Source organism: Piliocolobus tephrosceles, chromosome 4, assembly GCF_002776525.5.
Source record: "Piliocolobus tephrosceles isolate RC106 chromosome 4, ASM277652v3, whole genome shotgun sequence".
Lineage (NCBI taxonomy): Eukaryota > Metazoa > Chordata > Mammalia > Primates > Cercopithecidae > Piliocolobus > Piliocolobus tephrosceles.
Window position 1 is genome coordinate 36,159,927 of NC_045437.1, and position 20,175 is coordinate 36,180,101.

Sequence of the window (20,175 nt, forward strand, 5' to 3'; positions counted from 1 at the left end):
ATTATGCTTGCTGGTTAAAAAAGATTGTCTAGGTCGGGCACGGTGGCTCAAGCCTGTAATCCCAGCACTTTGGGAGGCCAAGACGGGCGGATCACGAGGTCAGGAGATCGAGACCATCCTGGCTAACACGGTGAAACCCTGTCTCTACTAAAAAATACAAAAAAACTAGCCGGGCGAGGTGGCGGGCGCCTGTAGTCCCAGCTACTGGGGAGGGTGAGGCAGGAGAATGGCGTAAACCCGGGAGGCGGAGCTTGCAGTGAGCCGAGATCACGCCACTGCACTCCAGCCTTGGCGACAGAGCGAGACTCCGTCTCAAAAAAATAAAAAATAAAAAATAAAAATAAATAAAAAAGATTGTCTAATTATTTAAAGGAATGAAATCTTGGTAGATGCTGGACACAACTACAACATAATCAAACAGCCTGAAAGTAAAGGGATATCCAATTTACAAGAAATACAGAGGAGAAAACAACACATTAAATGACATCACAGAGACTCAATTAGCAGAACTCAGACTCTGAAAAACACTTCAGAACAAATATCTTGTTTCTTCAACAAAGAAAACTTCAAGGAAGAAAAAGCAGAGAAGGAACCCAGAAGTAAAGAGACTTACAAGCCATCAACCAATGGCCACATATAGATCTTACCTGGGTTCCAACTATAATAATTAAAAAGTTTTTTTTGTTTTTTTTGTTTTTTTTGCTGTCGCCCAGGCTGGAGTGCAGTGGCATGATCTCGGCTCACTGCAACCTCTGCCTCCTGGGCTTCAAGCAATTCTCCTGCCTCAGCCTCCTGAGTAGCTGGGACTATAGGTGCCCACCACCACACCAGGCTAATTTTTGTATTTTTAGTAGAGACAGGGTTTCACCATATTGGCCAGGCTGGTTTTAAACTCCTGATCTTGTGATCCGCCTGCCTCAGCCTCCCAAAGTGCTGGGATTACAGGTGTGAGAAACCATACCCGGCCTAAAAAGCTATTTTTTGAAACAAGACAATTGGCAACATTTGAACCCTGATTAGATATAGAAGTATATTAAGAATTTTTTAAAGGAGTATCAATATTATTGTCCTTATGTTTTAAAAATGGACCTGATCTTTTAGAGATACAAATAAAATATTTATATATAAAATAACGTGCTGTCTGGGTTTCACTTCAAAATAATCAAGAAAAAGGTGGGAAGAGTGGGTGGGTGTGGGTAGGTGTTTAGGTTAAAAAATGGATTGGCCATGAGTTGATAATGATTAAAGTTTGTTGTTGAGTATATGAAAGTTAATTGCATGATTCTGTCTTCTATTAAAATAGCATAGAAATTTTACATAAAATTTTAAAAAATAAAACATATCAAAAAGTTATACCAGAACATAGGGGTAGTAATGTTCATATTAAACAAAATTGACTATAAGTCAAAAAGGATTATTGGGAATAATTACTTAATGATAAAAGAGACAAAATCCAACAAGAAATACAACCATCCTGAACTATTTTCACCTGCTACTTAAGATGAATGTAACAGATTTACAAGGATAAATAATTCCATAATCACTATGTAATTTTTAATGCAACCTTCTGAGAAATTAATGGATCAAGTTGACTAAAGAATCAGAAAAAATATAAAAAGCTGGACAATACAATTTAGAAGCTTGACCAAAGGGAGATATATACACATACAATACATACAACCAACGGAAAATGTTTGGTCTCTTCAGATAAATGTGGAACATAACGTAAAAACTGACTATCCTCAGCCACAAGGAAAATCTTAACAAATTTCTAAGAATTGATATCATCATACACATCAGCTAATCAAAATATAATGAAAGTGGAAATCAACCACAAAAACATAGCCCTGTATATTAGAATCCTTAATATTTAGAAGCTAAAAACTCCTTTTACAAGCTAAAGAAATCATAATGCAAACTACAAACTATGTAGACCTGAACAACACCAGATGATGATAAGTAGGTCCATGCAGGACCATATTCAGCCTCAATTACACATATTAGAAAACAAGAAAAGGCCGGGCATGGTGGCTCAAGCCTGTAATCCCAGCACTTTGGGAGGCCGAGACGGGCGGATCACGAGGTCAGGAGATTGAGACCATCCTGGCTAACCCGGTGAAACCCCGTCTCTACTAAAAAATACAAAAAAACTAGTCGGGCGAGGTGGCAGGCGCCTGTAGTCCCAGCTACTGGGGAGGCTGAGGCAGGAGAATGGCGTTAACCCGGGAGGCGGAGCTCGCAGTGAGCCAAGATCTGGCCACTGCCCTCCAGCCTGGGCGACAGAGTGAGACTCTGTCTCAAAAAAAAAAAAGAAAACAAGAAAAAATAAAGTTAGAAAAAAGCCAACAAGTTAATCCCCCCCAAATAGAAGACATAATAAAGATTAATGAAAAAGGAAACTGAGAAACAAAGAGAATTAACAAACACTGGTTTTTGAAAAGACTGACAAGACTGAATGAGAAGAGAACACAGGTATAAACTACACACACAGTAGAAAGTAAAAACAAATTCATTCTTTCAATAAAAAATGAAAAAACTTAATACCTCACCACTGCCTGGCCATTTTACCAGAACCTCAAATTCCAGCTCAGCTGATGATCACAGACAAACAGCAACCTCAGCACAAAGTTCTACGCAATCCTTAGCACTATGAGGCCAATGGCTTGGACTCCACAAAAACTGAGCTCCAGGCCACACTTGCCCCATCCTGGTATGAAATCCAGAGGAGGTTACTGCCTTCTCAAAAAAAAAAAAAAAAAAAAAAAAAAAGGCTTTGAGGTGGAAGCTAATCACATTACAAAAAAAATAATCCTTATCTAAAAACTGGGAAGCTGATGAGTTAAGCTCACACATGAAAACTATTCCTACTTCTGGCACTCCGCAAAGCAATGTTTATTCTTTCAGGTCAACTAAAGCAAGACTTCATTCAGCCAGTCCCTGTCAGCCCCTACAAACCTTCTTCAGAAATGCTAATGGTTTTTGAGGCTAATGTTTTTTTGAATTCAGGGCCAGAAGAGAATTCAATGTGATCCACTGGTCCAATCTGTAGAAAAAACACACACAACAAAACAATGGTAATACTTTGATAATTTCAAAAAAACAAACAAGTTTATGTAAGTTTTAAACACTTGCATTAATGCAAAAGTAAAAGAAATGGGATTAAATCCAATATAACCTAAATGGCAGGGATCAATAAAGCAGAGGAAATTTTTACTTATTTGTAGCTTAACTGAGTTATAAACTTTTAAGAGGCTCAGGAAAATTGTATGATAAAATTTTAGAATGAAGAAGAACCTTAATTACCATCTAGACAAACTCATATTAAAAAGGAGAGAACAAAGCCCAGAGAGATTCAATGACTTTTTTAGTGGCATGACACGGTCAATTCAAGTCTTCAAGACTACTTACTACTCAGTGTCTGCCCAGAGTATCCCTGGGCCTCTTCCAGGACTCTAAGCTGTTTTCTTAGGCAAGTGAAGATGTTTGTATTTATGTGTACATTATAACAATGTGAGAGCATTTTTTAATATACCAAACCTGCTGGGCCCAGTGGCTCACACCTGTAATCCCAGCACTTTGGGAGGGTGAAGCAGGCAGATCATTTGAGGTCAGGAGTTTGAGACCAGCCTAACCAACATGGCAAAACCCCGTCTCTACTAAAAATACAAAAATTAGGTGGGCATGGTGGCAGGTGCCTGTAATCCCAGCTACTCAGGAGGCTAAGGCAGGAGAATTGCTTCAACCTGGGAGGCAGAGGTTGCAGTGAGCCAAGATTGCGCCACTGCACTCCAGCCTGGATGACACAGTGAGACTCCATCTCAAAAATAAATTAAATAAATAAATTGTGTGTGTGTGTATATAAAATTAACGTTATTTCCTTCAAAGTGGTCATTTTAGAAGACTAAATACTCTCTTTTTCTCTGGGAGATATGTTCCAAGACCCCCAGTGGATGCCTGAAACCGTGGGTAGTACCGAACCTTATTTATAGCTGTCCCTTAGTATCCATGAGGGATTGGCTCCTGACGTCAAAATCCACAGACACTCAAGTCCCTTATATAAAATGGTGCAGTATTTGCATATAACCTATACACATTCTCCCATATACTTTAAATAATCTCTAGATTACTTACAATATCTAATACAACGTAAATGTTAAATATTAATAGTTGTTATGACATATTGTTTAGGAATGACAAGAAAAAACTCTGTACATGTTCCGTACAGATGCAACCATCCTTTTTGTTTTTATTAAATATTTTCAATCCACACTTGGTTGAACTGTCAGATGCAGAACCCATGAATACAGAGTGCCAATTGTATACTATGTTTTTTCCTATGCATACATACCTATGATAAAGCTTAATTCATCAATTAGGCACAGTAAGAGATTAATAATTGCTAAGAATAAGATTGAATGATTATAACAATATACCGTAATCAAAGTTATGTGAATGTGATTTCTTTCTGTCTCTCAAAATATCTTCTTATACTGTACAGAGGGTAACAGAAACCTCAGAAAACAAAACTGCAAATAAGAGGGGACTACTGTACTTAGGGGCTCTGAGCAAATGCTTTTGGAACTCTTCCTTTGAAATTGTCTCCCAATCTTCTGCCACAATTATAAATAACTGTTCTAGTGGTGAATCTTTAGTATGTAAATGTGATTTTATTAGTGCCAGAATCAAAACTAAGATAGCAAAAACAACCATTAAACAAATATTTATTAAATGCCCACCCTGTGTAGCAAAAGACATTGTCCCTACCTTCAAGTCTTAAAAGGCTTGAGAGAGGAGCCCTATCAGAATTTTTGAGAGCCTTTTCAAAATGCCATGCCATCTCCACCTCCCCCCGCAGGGATAGAATGTATACTCTGAAAAAGCATCTGAGTGATCTTGACAGGCACAGGAGTTCAAATGCTTAATGGACAGGAGTCCATTAAGCATTAAGATATGTGGAAATTCCCTCCTGCAACTCCTGCTTTGGCTGGCTTTCTCCTGAGTCTCTTATGACTTCAGACTGTTCTCAAGTCTTGTTGAATCCTCATCCTTACAAGGCAGTGTTTCTACAAGATTCTTTGCCCTCTTCTTTTCTCCTCTATGTGCTCTCTGAGGAGCGCCTATGCTATCATGATTTGAACTTCCTCCTAACTGATTACTGAACTTCCTCCTAACTGATTACTCCAAAATCTGTAACTTCAGCCCAGTTGTAGTTCCTCAGCTGCTTCTGAGGAACTACCTACTTATCTCATAGCACCTCAAATTTGTCATGTCCCTGATAGAAATCATTGTGCTTCCCTCCCCCAACACACACATACACACACCCCTCTTCCTCTTCCTTACTTTGGAAAATGGCTCCACCATTCACCCAGGCTGGAATCTGGACACCACTGTGAATCTCTGTTGTCTTCTTCACCTTCCCACGGCTTATCAATCTCTAAGTCCTATTAATGCCTTCCCTCCATTCTTACCACTCAAATTCAGGCACATTGTTATTTCCTGCCATAGATATTTAGTGGATCTCAAACACTTACCAGTGGACCTGATATAGAGCTAGCAGCATAAGAATCATTTGTGAAGCTTGTTAATAACACAGATTCCTGGGCTCTAACCAGACCTACTTAAAATCAGAATTTCAGGGAAATGGGGCCCAGGAATTTGCATTCTTAACAAGTTTCCTAGATGATTCTAATGGGCAGTCAGATGTGGAACCACTGTAACCCATGTGGTCTCCTTGTTCCCAGACTTATCCTTTCCAATCTACCCTCCACATTACTGTCTGCACATCTGATCATCTCCCTTCACTGTTTAAAATACTTCTGTGGTTTCCCACTACCTGCTTATAGGATAAAATCCCAATGGCTTGACATAGTAAATGCTTTCTGTTCCTCCTTGTCTCCCCTCTCCTACCTCTACTGCCAAATGTCTTAAAGTCCAATCCCACTAACTTCTACCTCTAAGTAATGCTCTTACAGCTCCCCAAACACTCTATGCCATTTGGTACCTTTCTCTTTTGCTCACAATATTTTGTCAGTCTTTCCTTAATTAGCTGATGAATACCAATTCATTACCAGCTCGAGTCACCACTACAAAGCCTTCTTTGATGCCACAGCTTCACTTACCCCACCTAGTCACAACACGCCAGGCATATCTATGTGCCTCATTAGACCCAGTATGTATGTATTTATTGGTATATACATCTATCTTCTTTTATTAGATTTTACACTCCTTGAGAGTAGGTACTATGCCTTATTTATCTTTCTATTCCTGGAATTTAGCACAGGGCCTAATATGCAGTAGATGCTCAATAAATGTTTGTTGAAGGAATTAATGATTCATGAACTCTTCTGAGAGTGAGCAAACCAGGATCAAGACTAGATTTGGGTATAATCAAGTATCTGGCTGTAGATAATGAATACTAAACTAGCTCAAAGGCAATTTCAAAAGAGATTCTTTGAAGTAAGGAGTTCCAACAACTGCTTTGATGCTGAACATTTATTTGGATGTGAAGATCTAAATCTGGGTTTAAAAAAAAAAACAGAAAGCAGGCCAGGTGCAGTGGCTCACACCTGTAATCCCAGCACTTTGGGAGGCTGAGGTGGGAGGATCATTTGGGCCCAGGAGTTAGAGACTGGCCTGGGCAACATGGTGAAACCCCAAATCTACCCCCCAAAGAGAGGAAAACAACCAAATAAGCATCATAATATCATTACTTAGTATTAATATTTTTACTTAGTCATAGTCCTGCCTCATATGCTTTCAGTATAGTTTCACATATGCTTAATCTTAATTTTTAAACGTGTTAAATGTTTGGATTAAAGGTGTACTATAAACCTAATAAATACATTTTTTAAATGTCAACACACTAGCAAACTGGAATATTTGTAAGGTAAGTCAATAACGGAATTCTTATCCTGCAGACTATTTTGCATTTCCCAATATTAGACTTTAAGACATTTGTTTTTTGTTTTTTTAAGAGGCAGGGCCTTGCTCTGACACCCAGGCTACAGTGCAGTGGCAAATGATAGCTTACTGCAGCCTTGAACTCCTGGGCTCAAGTGATCCTCCCACCTCAGCCTCCCAAGTAGCTAGGACTAAAGGTGCACACCACCATGCCTGACTTATTATTATTTTTATGGAGATGAGGTCTCGCTATGTTGCCTGGGCTGATCTCAAACTCTTGGCCTCAAGTACCCAACCATGGTCTCATTTAACCAATTATTTGTAACATAATATTTGTTCTCTAATCTTTTCGATATAAATTGTTCTTCCTTTAAAAAAAAGGACAAAATGTGCAAAATAATTTTTGAGACTTCCTATTTAACTGTCATTATATATAAACATTAATTTATTTTGTATGTCTACCTTTTAAAGATATAGAAAACTAGGCTGGTATGGCGGCTCACATCTATAATCCCAGCACTTTTGGAGGCCAAGGCAAGACTGCTTGAGGCCAAGAATTCGAGGCTAGTTTGAGCAACATAGGGAAAACTTGTCTCCACGAAAAAATTTTAAAAACTTAGCTGGGAGTGGTGGTGCACACCTATAGTCCCAGGTACTCAGGAGGCTGAGATGGGAGGATTGCTTGAACCTGGGAGATTGAGGCGGCAGTGAGTCATGATCGCATCACTGCACTCCAGCCTGGATAACAGAGCAAGACTATGACTCAAGAATAAAAAGAAAAAAAGATATGAAAAATTTCTAAGGAACTGACTACTAACTCTCTTATATAAAATATTTAAAAGAAACTCACAAAAACTCCAAATAGAAGGACAATATTTATAAACGTATAAAAATCTTTCAGAAGAAAATGATAATTATAAGTGGGGTTCCTTTAAAATCAATTCTAGTTTTGTAATTCATATATTTCTTTTCTTGATAGGAAGCATGGGTTTACTTCATTTTTGTGTGGGAGGACTCTAGAAAAAGCTTTATTTAGAGCAGATCAGCTGAATAGCCCTGTATCTACAGAAGAAACTAAATTTATACTTTAAAATGTCCCAACAAACAAAACTTTAAGCATCTTCAGTGAAGATGGCTTCACTGAATTGTACCAAACATTTAAGGAAGAAATAGTACCAATCCTATAAAAAATTTTCCAAAATATAGAAGAGAGGGTAATATTTTCCAACTCATTTTATGATAATAGCATTATACATGGGTTTACTTCTTAAAGGTAATGGTTCTCAACTGAGGGTGATTTTGGCTCCCAGGGAACATTTGGCACTATCTGGAGACATTTTTGACTGTTACAACTAGGAAGCAGTGCCACTGGAAACCAGTGGGTAAAGACCAGGGATGCTGCCAAATACTCTACAACACATGGGGCAGTCACCCACAACAAAGAATTATCTGGCTCAAATGTCGATAGTGCTGAGGTTGATAAACCCTAGCTTAAAGAAAATAAACTTCTCATTATTTTGAAAAATCAAGTATCCAAAGTTATATCACACTACAAATCTAATAATTCAGTTGCAAATAAAAAACTAAAAATAAAGGTAGTCTACCTTATCACAATGTAGATCTAGCACTTCAGGTTTGGGGAAATCCTGCTCTATCTTTTCAGCAATGTTCTGTATTGCTAGCAACTGCTTGTCAATTTTCTGAAGCTTAGCAGTAAGATGCTCTAGTCGGTGAGCTGCAAAGCTTGGTGCAGGGCGAGCTGCAGAGACGCCTTGCAGCCGTTTCCACAACAGATAATCTTCCGCAGAGTCTGACTTTGTGTTCTGTCCTTTGAATCGGAACTCTGGTTTTGGCAGATCTAAATATTAATAAGAGTCAAAGCAGAATTGATTATAATTAAAGAAGAGGTATTATTGATGATCTCATTTTTTGATGACTTCATTTTAAACCAACACAACACTACTTTCCAAATCAGTTTTAAGTAAATATACCTAAAAATTCCTTTTCAGCTTCTTGATTTCTGGGATAAGAATACATAAATTACTACCACAAAGTTCCACACACAAGGAAAGTCTGAATATTACTTTCATTCCTTGCTACAAACATACACTTCATCAAAAAGCAAATTTAATGTTTTTAATGACTTTTTCAAATTCTACTTGAAAACCAAAAACATCACACATTAAAAGCTGGCCCCAATATTGGCTATTACTGACTTTATATGGGATCTCAGGCAAACGTTAAACCTCCTAAAACCAAAATCAAAGCCAATGACTCTTCTTCTTCTTCTTAAATTCAGTTGATTCTTCTGCCAAATTTGCAACACCTTTTTTTTTTTTTTTTAAGAGCCTTGCTCTGTCACCCAGGCTGGTCTCGAACTCCTGGGCTCAAGCAATCCTCCCACCTCAGTCTCAGGAAGTGCTGGATTACAGGCGTGAGCCCCTGCACCTGGTCTGCAACACCTTTTTTAAATGCACTCTTCTTCTGATGTCTGGGTCTCCTCTGGCCTGTATTGCTCATACTTCTTCTGCTGCCATCCATTCCTTTTACCCATCAGTACTTCCTGGGCTGCCAGCCTGAACTCACTTCTCTACTTACTCTTCCCACTTTCTCTGAGTTATGTCATTGATGAAAGATGACTCCCAAATCATATGGCAGTCTTTTTTAGCTTCAGCTCGTCATATCCTGAACATACCAGTTAGGTTGTCCCATAAGCACATAAAAATGAATTCATTGCTTCTGCCCCTCCAAATTGCTCCCTCTTCCTTGTTCCGCAGCTCAGCAAATAGCACCACCATTCAGTCCCAAACCAGAGACCAGAAAGTCACTTGAGGCTCCGTTCTTTCCCTTAGATCCAAAGTGACAAGTACTGATGATTCAACCTGCTAAACGCCTACATTCTTAATACCACTACTTGGCTGAAGCTTTCACAATAAATAGACCCCAAATCATATCGCTATCTGTAATTTATCTCTATCCTATCTAGTCCATCTTCCACACCAGGTCCAGAGAGATCTTTTAAAAACAGAAATCACGTTCCTTTACTGTCCAAAACTCTTCAGTGTGTCTCCAATGCCTTCACCTTAAAAGTCCAAATGCCTCCATATGACAGACAATGGCACACATAATCTTTCCACTGTCTACCTCTCCAGCTTCATCTCTTGCTATTTCTTTAAATAAACAAACAAAATACTACTCCGTTTGACTCCAGGCATAATGAACTTTAATTTTCTTTTCTTTTCTTTGAGACATGGTCTCACTCTAGCACCCAGGCTGGAGTGCAGTGATGAGATCTTGGTTTACTGCAACCTCTGCCTCCTGGACTCAAGCGATCCTCCTGCCTCAGCCTCTCGAGTAATGGGAATACAGGTGTGTGCCACAACACCTGGCTAATTTTTCTATTTCTTGTAGAGACAGGGTCTCACTATGTTGCCAAGGCCGGTCTCAAACTCCTGAGCTCAAGCAATCCACCCACCTTAGCCTCCCAAAGTGCTAGGATTATAGACGTGAGCCACCACACCCAGCCCAACTTTAATTTTCTCAAACTAAAAAAGTTCCATTAACTTACTGCAAAATCTATTCTGTCTGTCTGAAGGCCCATTCTCTCACTAAAACCTACTTTCCTTTAAGATTCCATTTAGGTGTCTCTCCTCCAAATAGCCCCAATCATCCCCCGAGATGGATTCCATGCTGTCTTACCCAAGAATCTCATTCATCCCGTCACTGCAGAACTTACCAAGCAGTATCATAATCATCTTTTTATATGTCTGTCTTTCCTTTCCCCTGTAGGCATGCCCGCAGACAGAGAGCCTGCTGTTTCCCTCTTCTTTAGCCCTGGTATATGGTCTTTAACTTCATGTTTATTGAATGAAGAGTCAGTCAAATGAAGATTATGATGCCTGCCCTACCTAACTTACGCGTTTTGTGAAGATCACATTATGTGGCAAAGTACTTTGAAAAAATGTGAACTACTAAAAAAATATAAATAGTGCTTATTATATTTCAGTCCCAGTCTAAGATGAACCTTCCCATGATAAGACAATAGTAAATGGCAACATTGGCAATGGCAGTTATATAGTATTTCCCTACGTGTTCTGGCCCTACCCTTTTTAGCTTGACTCTCACAGTACTTTACATCTATCTATCCCTGTTTCTCAGCAGCCTGAAGCATCAGCTTTAATCACTCTCAGGAAAGAATGTGATGCATACAAACTTCCAAGTGGAAAATACAGCAAAAGAGAAGTACATGCTCAAAACCCAGAACGTCCTCAATATATAATGAAACTAGCTTCCCTTTCTCTGGAGAACCTGTTCCGCTTCCACTGACTCATAGAGAAATCACCCATCCAAGAATGTTAAACACTGAGTTCCACTGACCCTGCAACGCTCTTTCTAGGCCCAGCAAAACTCTGCTTGCTATTACTGATGATATTCTTAATGGGAGATGACTCCCAAAATAAGATGCTACTGTCATTCAAAAAATAATGAGCAGGTCTCACTAAAACAAAAATTTATTGTTTGTTTGGCTTTTTGTTGTACGCATCTAATGACCTTGTCCCTCCCTTCTCCTCACCTTTTCCTGTAATGTAAATCCCAGTCAACTCTAATGTGTGACTATATTCTGAGTTTCTAAAGCATATTATGGGCCAGGCGCGGTGGCTCACACCTGTAATCTCAGCACTTTGAGAGGCTGAGGTGGGTGGATCATGAGGTCAGGAGTTCAAGACCAGCTTGACCAACATGGCAAAACCTTACCTCTACTAAAAATATAAAAACTAGTCTAGTGTAGTGGCACATGCCTGTAGTACCAGCTATTCGGGAAGCTGAGGCATGAGAGTCACTTGAACCTGGGAGGCAGAGGTTGCAGTGAGCCGAGATTACACCACTGCACTCCAGCCTGGGTGACACAGTGAGACTCTATCTCAAAAAAAAAAAAACAAATAATAAAGTATATTACGTAAAACGACAGAATTTAATTTCAAAATATAAAACTTTTCCTTTTAAAGTTCTTCTCTGTAATTAGAGTACAAGGGTCCACTGATAAATTTTTGCAACCAGGCATTCTCCCCTTGTAAGGAAACTCCAAAAGGTTGATTATAAACCCAGTCTCATTGATAAATGAAATTAGTCTGTAGCTTATGGTCATTTGAAATGCTGGCCTAAGAAACTCAGGAGTCACAGAGAAAAAAATCTACTTCCTGTCTGCCAGAACTTCAAAAGTTGATTGGCATGAAAATGAAGGGAAACTAACAGGGTACATAAGCAGCCACAGACACTTGGCTAGATGTACTTCATGACAACCCTCTGAGGTGTGTCCTACAGACATACAAGTGAGGATCAAAGAAAGTTAATTGATTTGTAAAATGTATCTAAGCAATTAAGTGACAGAGCTGGGATTCAAATCCAGGTCTGTTCTATTTGAATCTAAAAGCCAGGCTCTGTTCACTTTCCCACATACCTCCCCCGTCTGAAAGATTGCTAGCTTCATACATCCATGCACCTTAGCAGCCCCATGACAGGAGAGAGAAGATGAAGGCTTTAAAATCTGAAATGCTGGTACTTGTTTGTACATGCAGCTGTAATACACATGCCCTAACACATCCTAACCCATCCCTTCCTTGCTCCTCATGTCTCCTGAGTGCCCACTGTCATTTTACAATAATCAGGCAGAGCTAGACTCTGTGCCCAAGCATCTTGCAACCACAGGGCTGGCTATGTCCATACCTCACAACCACTGTGGAACCTAGGGGAGACTTAGGTCTCTGTTGCAGGAAGTCTGATTGCATATTGGATTACCTAACCAGTCACAGGATGTAGTAGCTTCAGGTTGTGGAGGGATATTCTTCTAGGCTGGTGTGGTGGCTCATGCCTGTAATCCCAGTACTTTGGGAGGCTGAGGCGGGAGGATCACTTCAGACCAGGAGTTTAAGACCAACCTGGGCAACATAGTGAGACCCTGTCTCTATAAAAAAATTTTTTTAATTAGCTAGGCATGGTGGTGTCTGCCTATAATTCTAGCTACTTGGGAGGCTGAGGCAGGAGGATCCCTTGAGCCCAGGAGTTCGAGGCTACAGTGAACTATGATCGCACCACTGTACCCCAGTCTGAACAATTCAGCAAGATTCTGTCTCTAAAACACAACAATACACACATATATATGTATTTTATTTAAAAATTTAAATATATATAGTCTTCTAAATCTTGTAAAAAGTTACCATAATGCAACCTGACTATAAAACTGAATATTTATAAATACTATTGAATTGCGTACACCTGGCCACAAAGATGGAAACAACAGACACTGAGGACTACGAGACGGAGAGGGAGGGAGGAAGGTAAGGGATGAGAAACTACCTATTGGGTACTATGCTCACTACCTGGGTGATGGGTCCAATCATACCCTAAACCTTAGCATCATGCAATTTACCTAGGTAACAAACCTGTACATGTGTCCCGAATTTGAAATAAAAGTTGGGGAAAAAAATACTGTTGACTACCATGCCTGTTTATTTTCGGTGTGCTATTTGATAATTTCCCACCTTTTACAATATAAGAATTGCTTTTTAACATCCAAACACTCATGAACTCACACAGAATATTTATTTTTAGCCTTATTAATTGAGAAAAGACATATGCATAAACAGATTTGTGACTTTTTACAAAATATCCATGGGTCCCAGCTTTGGAATCATGTCTCTACTTCATTTACCTATTTGCCCCCATGCTCCTTGGCAAGGGACAACTCTTTTTCTGGTTTCTTTTGCAATTACCAAATTTTGGTGCTTGTTTCCAATATAACAGTAATTCAGAAGAGGGTCATGCTATACCTCTTGGCTGTTTACCTTCGTTCTGCTGTATGTCTGATGGTGTAGGTGAGGTGACACTAGGCTCCTTCACTTCTGTAATGCCTGCTCTCAAGCTTTTTCCATCCAAACAAGCTGGAGCTACTTCTGCAGGTTTGGAAAATAAATTCATAGAGGAATTGGCTGATTCCATCAAGAATATGAAAAGCATTCAAAGACTGATTCTAAACTTCTAAATAAGGTAATGAGCAGGTTAACAGAACATTTCTGTGAATATAAACATCCAAAAATACAGTGGGTTTTAGGAGGAGAGCTAAGAGATGTGAGTAGGGATAACAATGCTATATTAAGGAACTTTTCAAATCATTTTTGTTTTAAAAGTAGGAAAAAATTACCTTGACTCTTAAAATTATGTGGGGGAACAGCATTAGTAACTGAAGCTGCCATATAATGTAACTCTGTAGACGATGGAACTGCTGGATGATCGCTTTGCTGTTTGATAACATTATCATTTGAAGGCTCTTCTCTCACAGGTAATTCCTGTAGAAGATCATCAGCTTCAATGTCAATCACATTTATATAAGTATGTCCAACCTGAGCCAAAACACATAAAATCAAAGAGGGTTACATTCTTTTTACTCTATATGGTCACTTTGTCCCCCCAAATAAAGGCTTAATTCTTAATTCTTATTAATAACAAGGAAAGAAGGGCCTGAATGTGCCCAACTTGGGAAAAGGAGCAGGAAGTATGTATTATTGATCTTAGTCTATAATATTTTTGGCACAATGCTTAAATTAATTTTTGAACTTTTACTACAAAACTACCTAGATGAGATTTTTAGCCTCATTTCATCTACACAATTGAATAATGTCTAGATGACCATAATACATTTTAGTGCAAAGGTATTATTAAAATTTCTGTATAAAACACAAACCAAGTTTGCTACTGTATGAGGTGTTGAGGGTGACAAAGGTTTCTCTGACATTTCAGTGGAAAGCTTCAGATTTAGATATACATCTGGGACCAAGAGCTGAGGAGCATTCAAAGGCTCATGTTCTGAAAATTAAAAAAGAAATAATCAGGAACTTTAAGAAAAACACTGTAAACTGCTCCAAACCATCAACTTTGTATGAACAAGTTAGCAACAAACAACATAAATTGTACTTCTTGAAATCTAAGTAGAAGTGACATGCGTATAAATAATTAAAGCAAATTCTATTCTAAGGGTAATTTAGAGTAATTCATAATTGAATGCAAGCTGACTATTGTTTTTCTCATATGAATGATTCACAAGAACAGTAAAGTAACTAAATTACATCAAGAAAATGCTAAAATTTCCTATTTCTGTATCAGATATATTAAGTCACGTTTGGTTACTTTAGAGAAGTTTCAAAAAAAACCAGATTTTCGGAGATTAACCTATAACTAATTTTTTTTTACTTTGAACAGTTTCTTGTTATTTGCTTATTTTTATTGACAGCTTTATTGAAACATAATTCACATTCTCTTTTTCTTTTTTTTTGAGACAGAGTCTCGCTCTGTCACCCAGGCTGGAGTGCAGTGACGTAATCTCGGCTCACTGCAACCTCCGCCTCCCGGGGTCATTCTCCTGCCTCAGCCTCCCAAGTAGCTGGGACTACAGGCACCTGCCACCATGCCCAGCTAATTTTTTTGTATTTTTAGTAGAGACAGGATTTCACTGTGTTAGACAGGATGGTCTTGATCTCCTGACCTCGTGATCCGCCCACCTCAGCCTCCCAAAGTGCTGGAATTACAGGTGTGAGCCACCATGCCCAGTTAATTCACATTCTTTAAAAGGGTATCATTCAGTGGTATATAGTATATTCACAGAGCTCATAATTAAATTTTACCACTTAAAGTGTTTTAACATCTAAATTTCACAAATGTTTACTGCTTCTTATTTAACAGTAAAATAAACAGGCCTGTCACAGGAGATCATCAGACAGTTTAACTCTGTGCCTTTTGTTCTAGGCCTCTAGCCTTATTTTCGAGCATTGTTTTTTCAATAAAGCACTATTTTCAAATGTAACTCGTATTGAGTACTTATTACCAAAGCTTGAATTTAAACCACTTAAAACTAGAAAAAAAAGAAAAATAAAAATACTGAAATCATTCTCTCTTAATTGATTGGTTTAACTACTTTCTTATGGGGGACAGTGACTAGCTTTGGCATCATGCAGATATATCTTTAATAAGTCATACTGCTCTTAGAAAAAAAAGAAATCACACATGATGTGCAAGAAATGATTTGCTGCTTGGTACCACATTGAGAAACAACTTCTTGAGAAGTAGCTTACTTATCTTGTAGTACATTAAAACATTTAAGACAAAAAGAGAAAACAAAAAAATTTCACAAACACAAGAAAAAATTAAAATATATGAATACAGATAATTAGATCTTATGCATAGAAGGTGATAGGTAGAAACATAGAGTGACAGCCTAACAATGTAATTTTAAATAATTAATGTAATTTCGAATTTTATTATTATTTATATCTTGGGCCTTCACCTAGATGAACAGCAGACTCAGGAAATAGCTGCCAACTTCAATAAACCACTTAACAACAAAAGCAATGTACCTCCAAGGCTTTCTCAAAGATATGCTTAGATAATGAACATTTAAGAATGTTTCTCAGTTCCGATGTGGTGGTTCAAACCTGTAATCCTAGCACTTTGGGAGGCCAAGGAGGGCAAATCACTTGAGGTCTGAGACCAGCCTGGCCAACATGGTGAAACCCTGTCTGTACTAAAAATACAAAAATTAGCCAGGCACAGTGGAAGTCACCTGTCAGAAGACCTTGGCTATTTGGGAGGCTGAGGTAGGAGAATTGCTTGAACCTGGGAGGCGGAGGCAATCTTGAGACAAGATTGCACTACTGCACTCCAGCCTCCAGCCTGGGCAACAGAGCAAGACTCTGTCTCAAAAAAAAAAAAAAAAAAAGTTTCTCAAATGCAGACTCATCATTTATATCAAAAACATTTACACATGCTCAACTTCATTCAGAAAGAAATGCAAATTTAAATAATGACTTTTGTTTTTCTTTTTTTTTTTGAGACGGAGTCTCACTCTGTCACCCGGGCAGTGGCGTGATCTCAGCTCACTGCAAGCTCCACCTCCCGGGTTCATGCCATTCTCCCACCTCAGCCTCCCAAGTAGCTGGGACTACAGGTGCACGCCACCATGCCCAGCTAATTTTGTTTTTGTATTTTTAGTAGAGATGGGGTGTCACCGTGTTAGCCAGGATGGTCGATCTCCTGACCTCGTGATCCGCCTGCCTCAGCCTCCCAAAGTGCTGGGATTACAGGCGTGGGCCACTGTGCTTGGCCTATAATGACTTTTTTTGACCTATCAGATTGGCAAAGTTAAAAAGGTTAGCTAAGTCATAGTAATAACCAAAAAAGTCTCTTATGCAGGAAGATATTCATTGAAGCCTAATTTGTAGGAGAAAAAACTGGAAACTAATGTATAGCTGGAAGAAGGAATATGCTTATGAAGTATTTCTTTGATGACACAGGGACATGTTTGCCATACATATAAATCAAAGTGAAATGAACAGGATACAAAATACAGGTATCCCTCGTAATGCAAATCTAATCCACTTCTGCAAATGTGCTAAATAGTGAATTTTCCAATTCCAGGAGACTTTATGACAGTATTTCAAATGGAAATAAAAAGGTGTCCCAGCCCATCTAATTTTTCTAATAAAAAGGTGTCCTAGCCCAAACATCATTAAACAACTCTTAAATACTTAAATAACAACTCATCAAGGATTACTACATATAAAGCATTTTAAATATCTTTTTTATTAATATTCATTTAATTCATTAGTTAGCATTCAATATGCAATAATCCTGAATGCATTAGAGATGAATTGCCTTCAACACTGCAGCAAACATACTATGATGCAAATAACAAAATAAATAATATATTAAAGATACACTCTAATTTAAGAGCATCCCCAGGTACTTGGAAAAAAACAACATTGGGACCCAGGAGGATTAAACTAAACTCTCATGGAAAAGCTAGAGAAGACAGCCATAATATCTGGACAATGAGAGTTTAGATACTAAGGGAGGACACCTACGCTATATACTGTAACTAGCTATGTAAAATGCACAAAAGACTGAAAGAAAAAACAATATCAAACCATTATTGCTAAGTGGTGTGATTATGGTTAATTTTCATCTTCATAGATTGCTAAGTTACCTAAATATTCTACAATGATTACATTTTTAAGACATAAAGTTAGAGAGGCTAAAAAGCACGTACAAGGTTCTGTACATGGGTAAAAGAAACAGTTTACTAAAAGTCATAAAAAAGAATTACTATGATACAATGGGTAGAGCACTATTCAAGATGCTATTCATAATGATAAACAATATTAAAGAGGAAATTTGTCAGGAAACATTCCAAATAATAGGTCCTCCAACACTTATTTCCTCTACTCCTGGACACAGTTACACACCCCTCCCTCACCAAACCCAATCCAGTCCTTCCTAGCTCACCTTCACTAGCCACAGTCCCAGGCCTCCCAACCTTGGACATGTAATTCCAGCGAAGGTAATTAATAACACAAAGAATCCAAATTCAAAGCATTATTTTTACTGACTTAGGATGTAATCTATGGCAATTTTGAAGAAAAGTCTCTATTATGTTTTACTAAGTTATAAATTTGATTTCTAAAGTATATACCAAGATTGGAGAGAAAAATCTAGGGGGAGTAAATCATATCTCGTAATTTAAAATTCCCTTTAAATCACTGCCTTAAAGGATAAGTCTAGATAACTCAATTATATCAAAATATATGAATTTTTTAAAAAGAAAAACAGCATTTACCTGGGTCTGTATTTGTACTTGCATCTTGACTTCCTATAGCTTTCTTTTTCACAGAGGCCATGAAATGCAATCCAGCTGAAGTATTATCATCTTGTAGCATTTCTTAAATATAACAAAACATTGGAAGTAATCATTGAGAAGCTAACATATTACCAGGAGCCCAGCAGCACGGTACCTAACTCAATGGAAGTAAAATATGGGGTGTCAGGATGTTATTAAAATTTTTTTTTTGAGATGGAGTCTGGCTCTGTTGCCCAGGCTGGAGTGCAGTGGCGTGATCTCGGCTCACTGCAACCTCTGCCTCCCGGGTTCAAGTGATTCTCCTGCCTCAGCCTCCCGAGTAGCTGGGATTACAGGTGCCCGCCACCATGCCTGGCTAATTTTTGTATTTTTAGTAGAGATGGGGTTTAAGCCATTTTGACCAGGCTGGTCTCAAACTCCTGACCTCAAGTGATCCGCCCGCCTCGGCCTCCCACAAGTGCTGGATTACAGGCATGGGCCACCATGCCCAGCCTAAAATGGGCTTTCTGAATGAAGTGTTATGTAAGTTGAATTTCAAAGACATGGTAGAATCAAAACCAAAACTGTTGAGGACTCTGCATGTCCAGCTTAGAAACCTAGATATTCTTCTGGGAATGAAGATCCAGTAGAAGCTGTTAAGCAGAGAAATGATAGGGTCAGATTCATATTCTAGGAAAACAATCTAGCCAGTGTGTGGAAAATAGGTTTGAATGGATATACCTAGTAATGGTGAGGGATGGGAAAACAGGATAAATTTAAGAATTACAAAGGAAGCAAAATAGGTAAGAATTGGTTATTGACTGGATAAAAGGGAAGACAGAATTCATAATCACGTGTTTCTGGCTTAGGCTGATATCAACACAAATGGAGAAAGAGAACACAGGAGGAAAAAACAGTCAGGGCAGAGTAGAAATACTGAATTCAGAATTCACTTGGTGTACCTGAGGTAATTTCTACGCAAGTGGAAAAACTCAAGAGGAAAGAGAACCAAACTCCAAAGTCTACGGTGAGAGTTTGGGTTTACATGTGGATTTCTCTGGGAGATCACCCAGGAAGACTAGGTAGAATAAGACAGTATCAATTATGGAGCATTGTGGTATAATGAAAAATGTATATTTGGTCTACAAAGACCCAGTTTCTTGCACACAGGTCCTCAGAATCTTGGGATTTCCTGATAGGAGTGTCTGTTATTTCTAACAAGCCCCTTTTGATCACACCTAAGTATATGCTAGAGGTGTCTCTTCACAAGCCCCTAGATGGCTTTAGCATAGGGCCTAGTCACCAGAGGAACCAACCACATGATGAGAGGGTTAGAACGATCAGCCCCCAATTCACCCATCCTACTGCCACATCTGGGAAAGAGAAGGGGCTGGAGATTGAGCTCAATCACAATGGCCAGTGATTTCATCAATTATATCTAAGTACTGAAAAGTCAATAAAAATCCTGAAGCAAACAGGTTAAGAGCGATTCCAGGTTGGTGAATACATGGATGTGCTAGGAGAGTGGCCATCCCAAAGAGGGCATGGAAGCCCTGTGCTGCCCAACCCCACCACTGCCTTGCCCTGTGCATCTCTTCCATTTGGCTGTTCCT

At 38.7% G+C, this 20,175-nt stretch overlaps 1 protein-coding gene across 3 annotated transcripts in view; it reads right to left on the reverse strand.

Moving 5' to 3' along the window:
• Positions 1–20,175, reverse strand: part of CPLANE1 (ciliogenesis and planar polarity effector 1) — a 149,747-nt gene that overhangs the window by 38,263 nt on the left and 91,309 nt on the right. For all 3 annotated transcript variants that reach the window (XM_023216494.3, XM_023216495.3, XM_023216493.2), the window contains 6 exons: positions 18,563–18,664; positions 14,639–14,760; positions 14,099–14,297; positions 13,743–13,850; positions 8,505–8,758; positions 2,956–3,043 (listed from right to left, as the gene is read on the reverse strand). In XM_023216494.3, the coding sequence (XP_023072262.2) occupies positions 2,956–3,043; positions 8,505–8,758; positions 13,743–13,850; positions 14,099–14,297; positions 14,639–14,760; positions 18,563–18,664 (873 nt within the window). The remainder of the gene's footprint in view (positions 1–2,955; positions 3,044–8,504; positions 8,759–13,742; positions 13,851–14,098; positions 14,298–14,638; positions 14,761–18,562; positions 18,665–20,175) is intronic.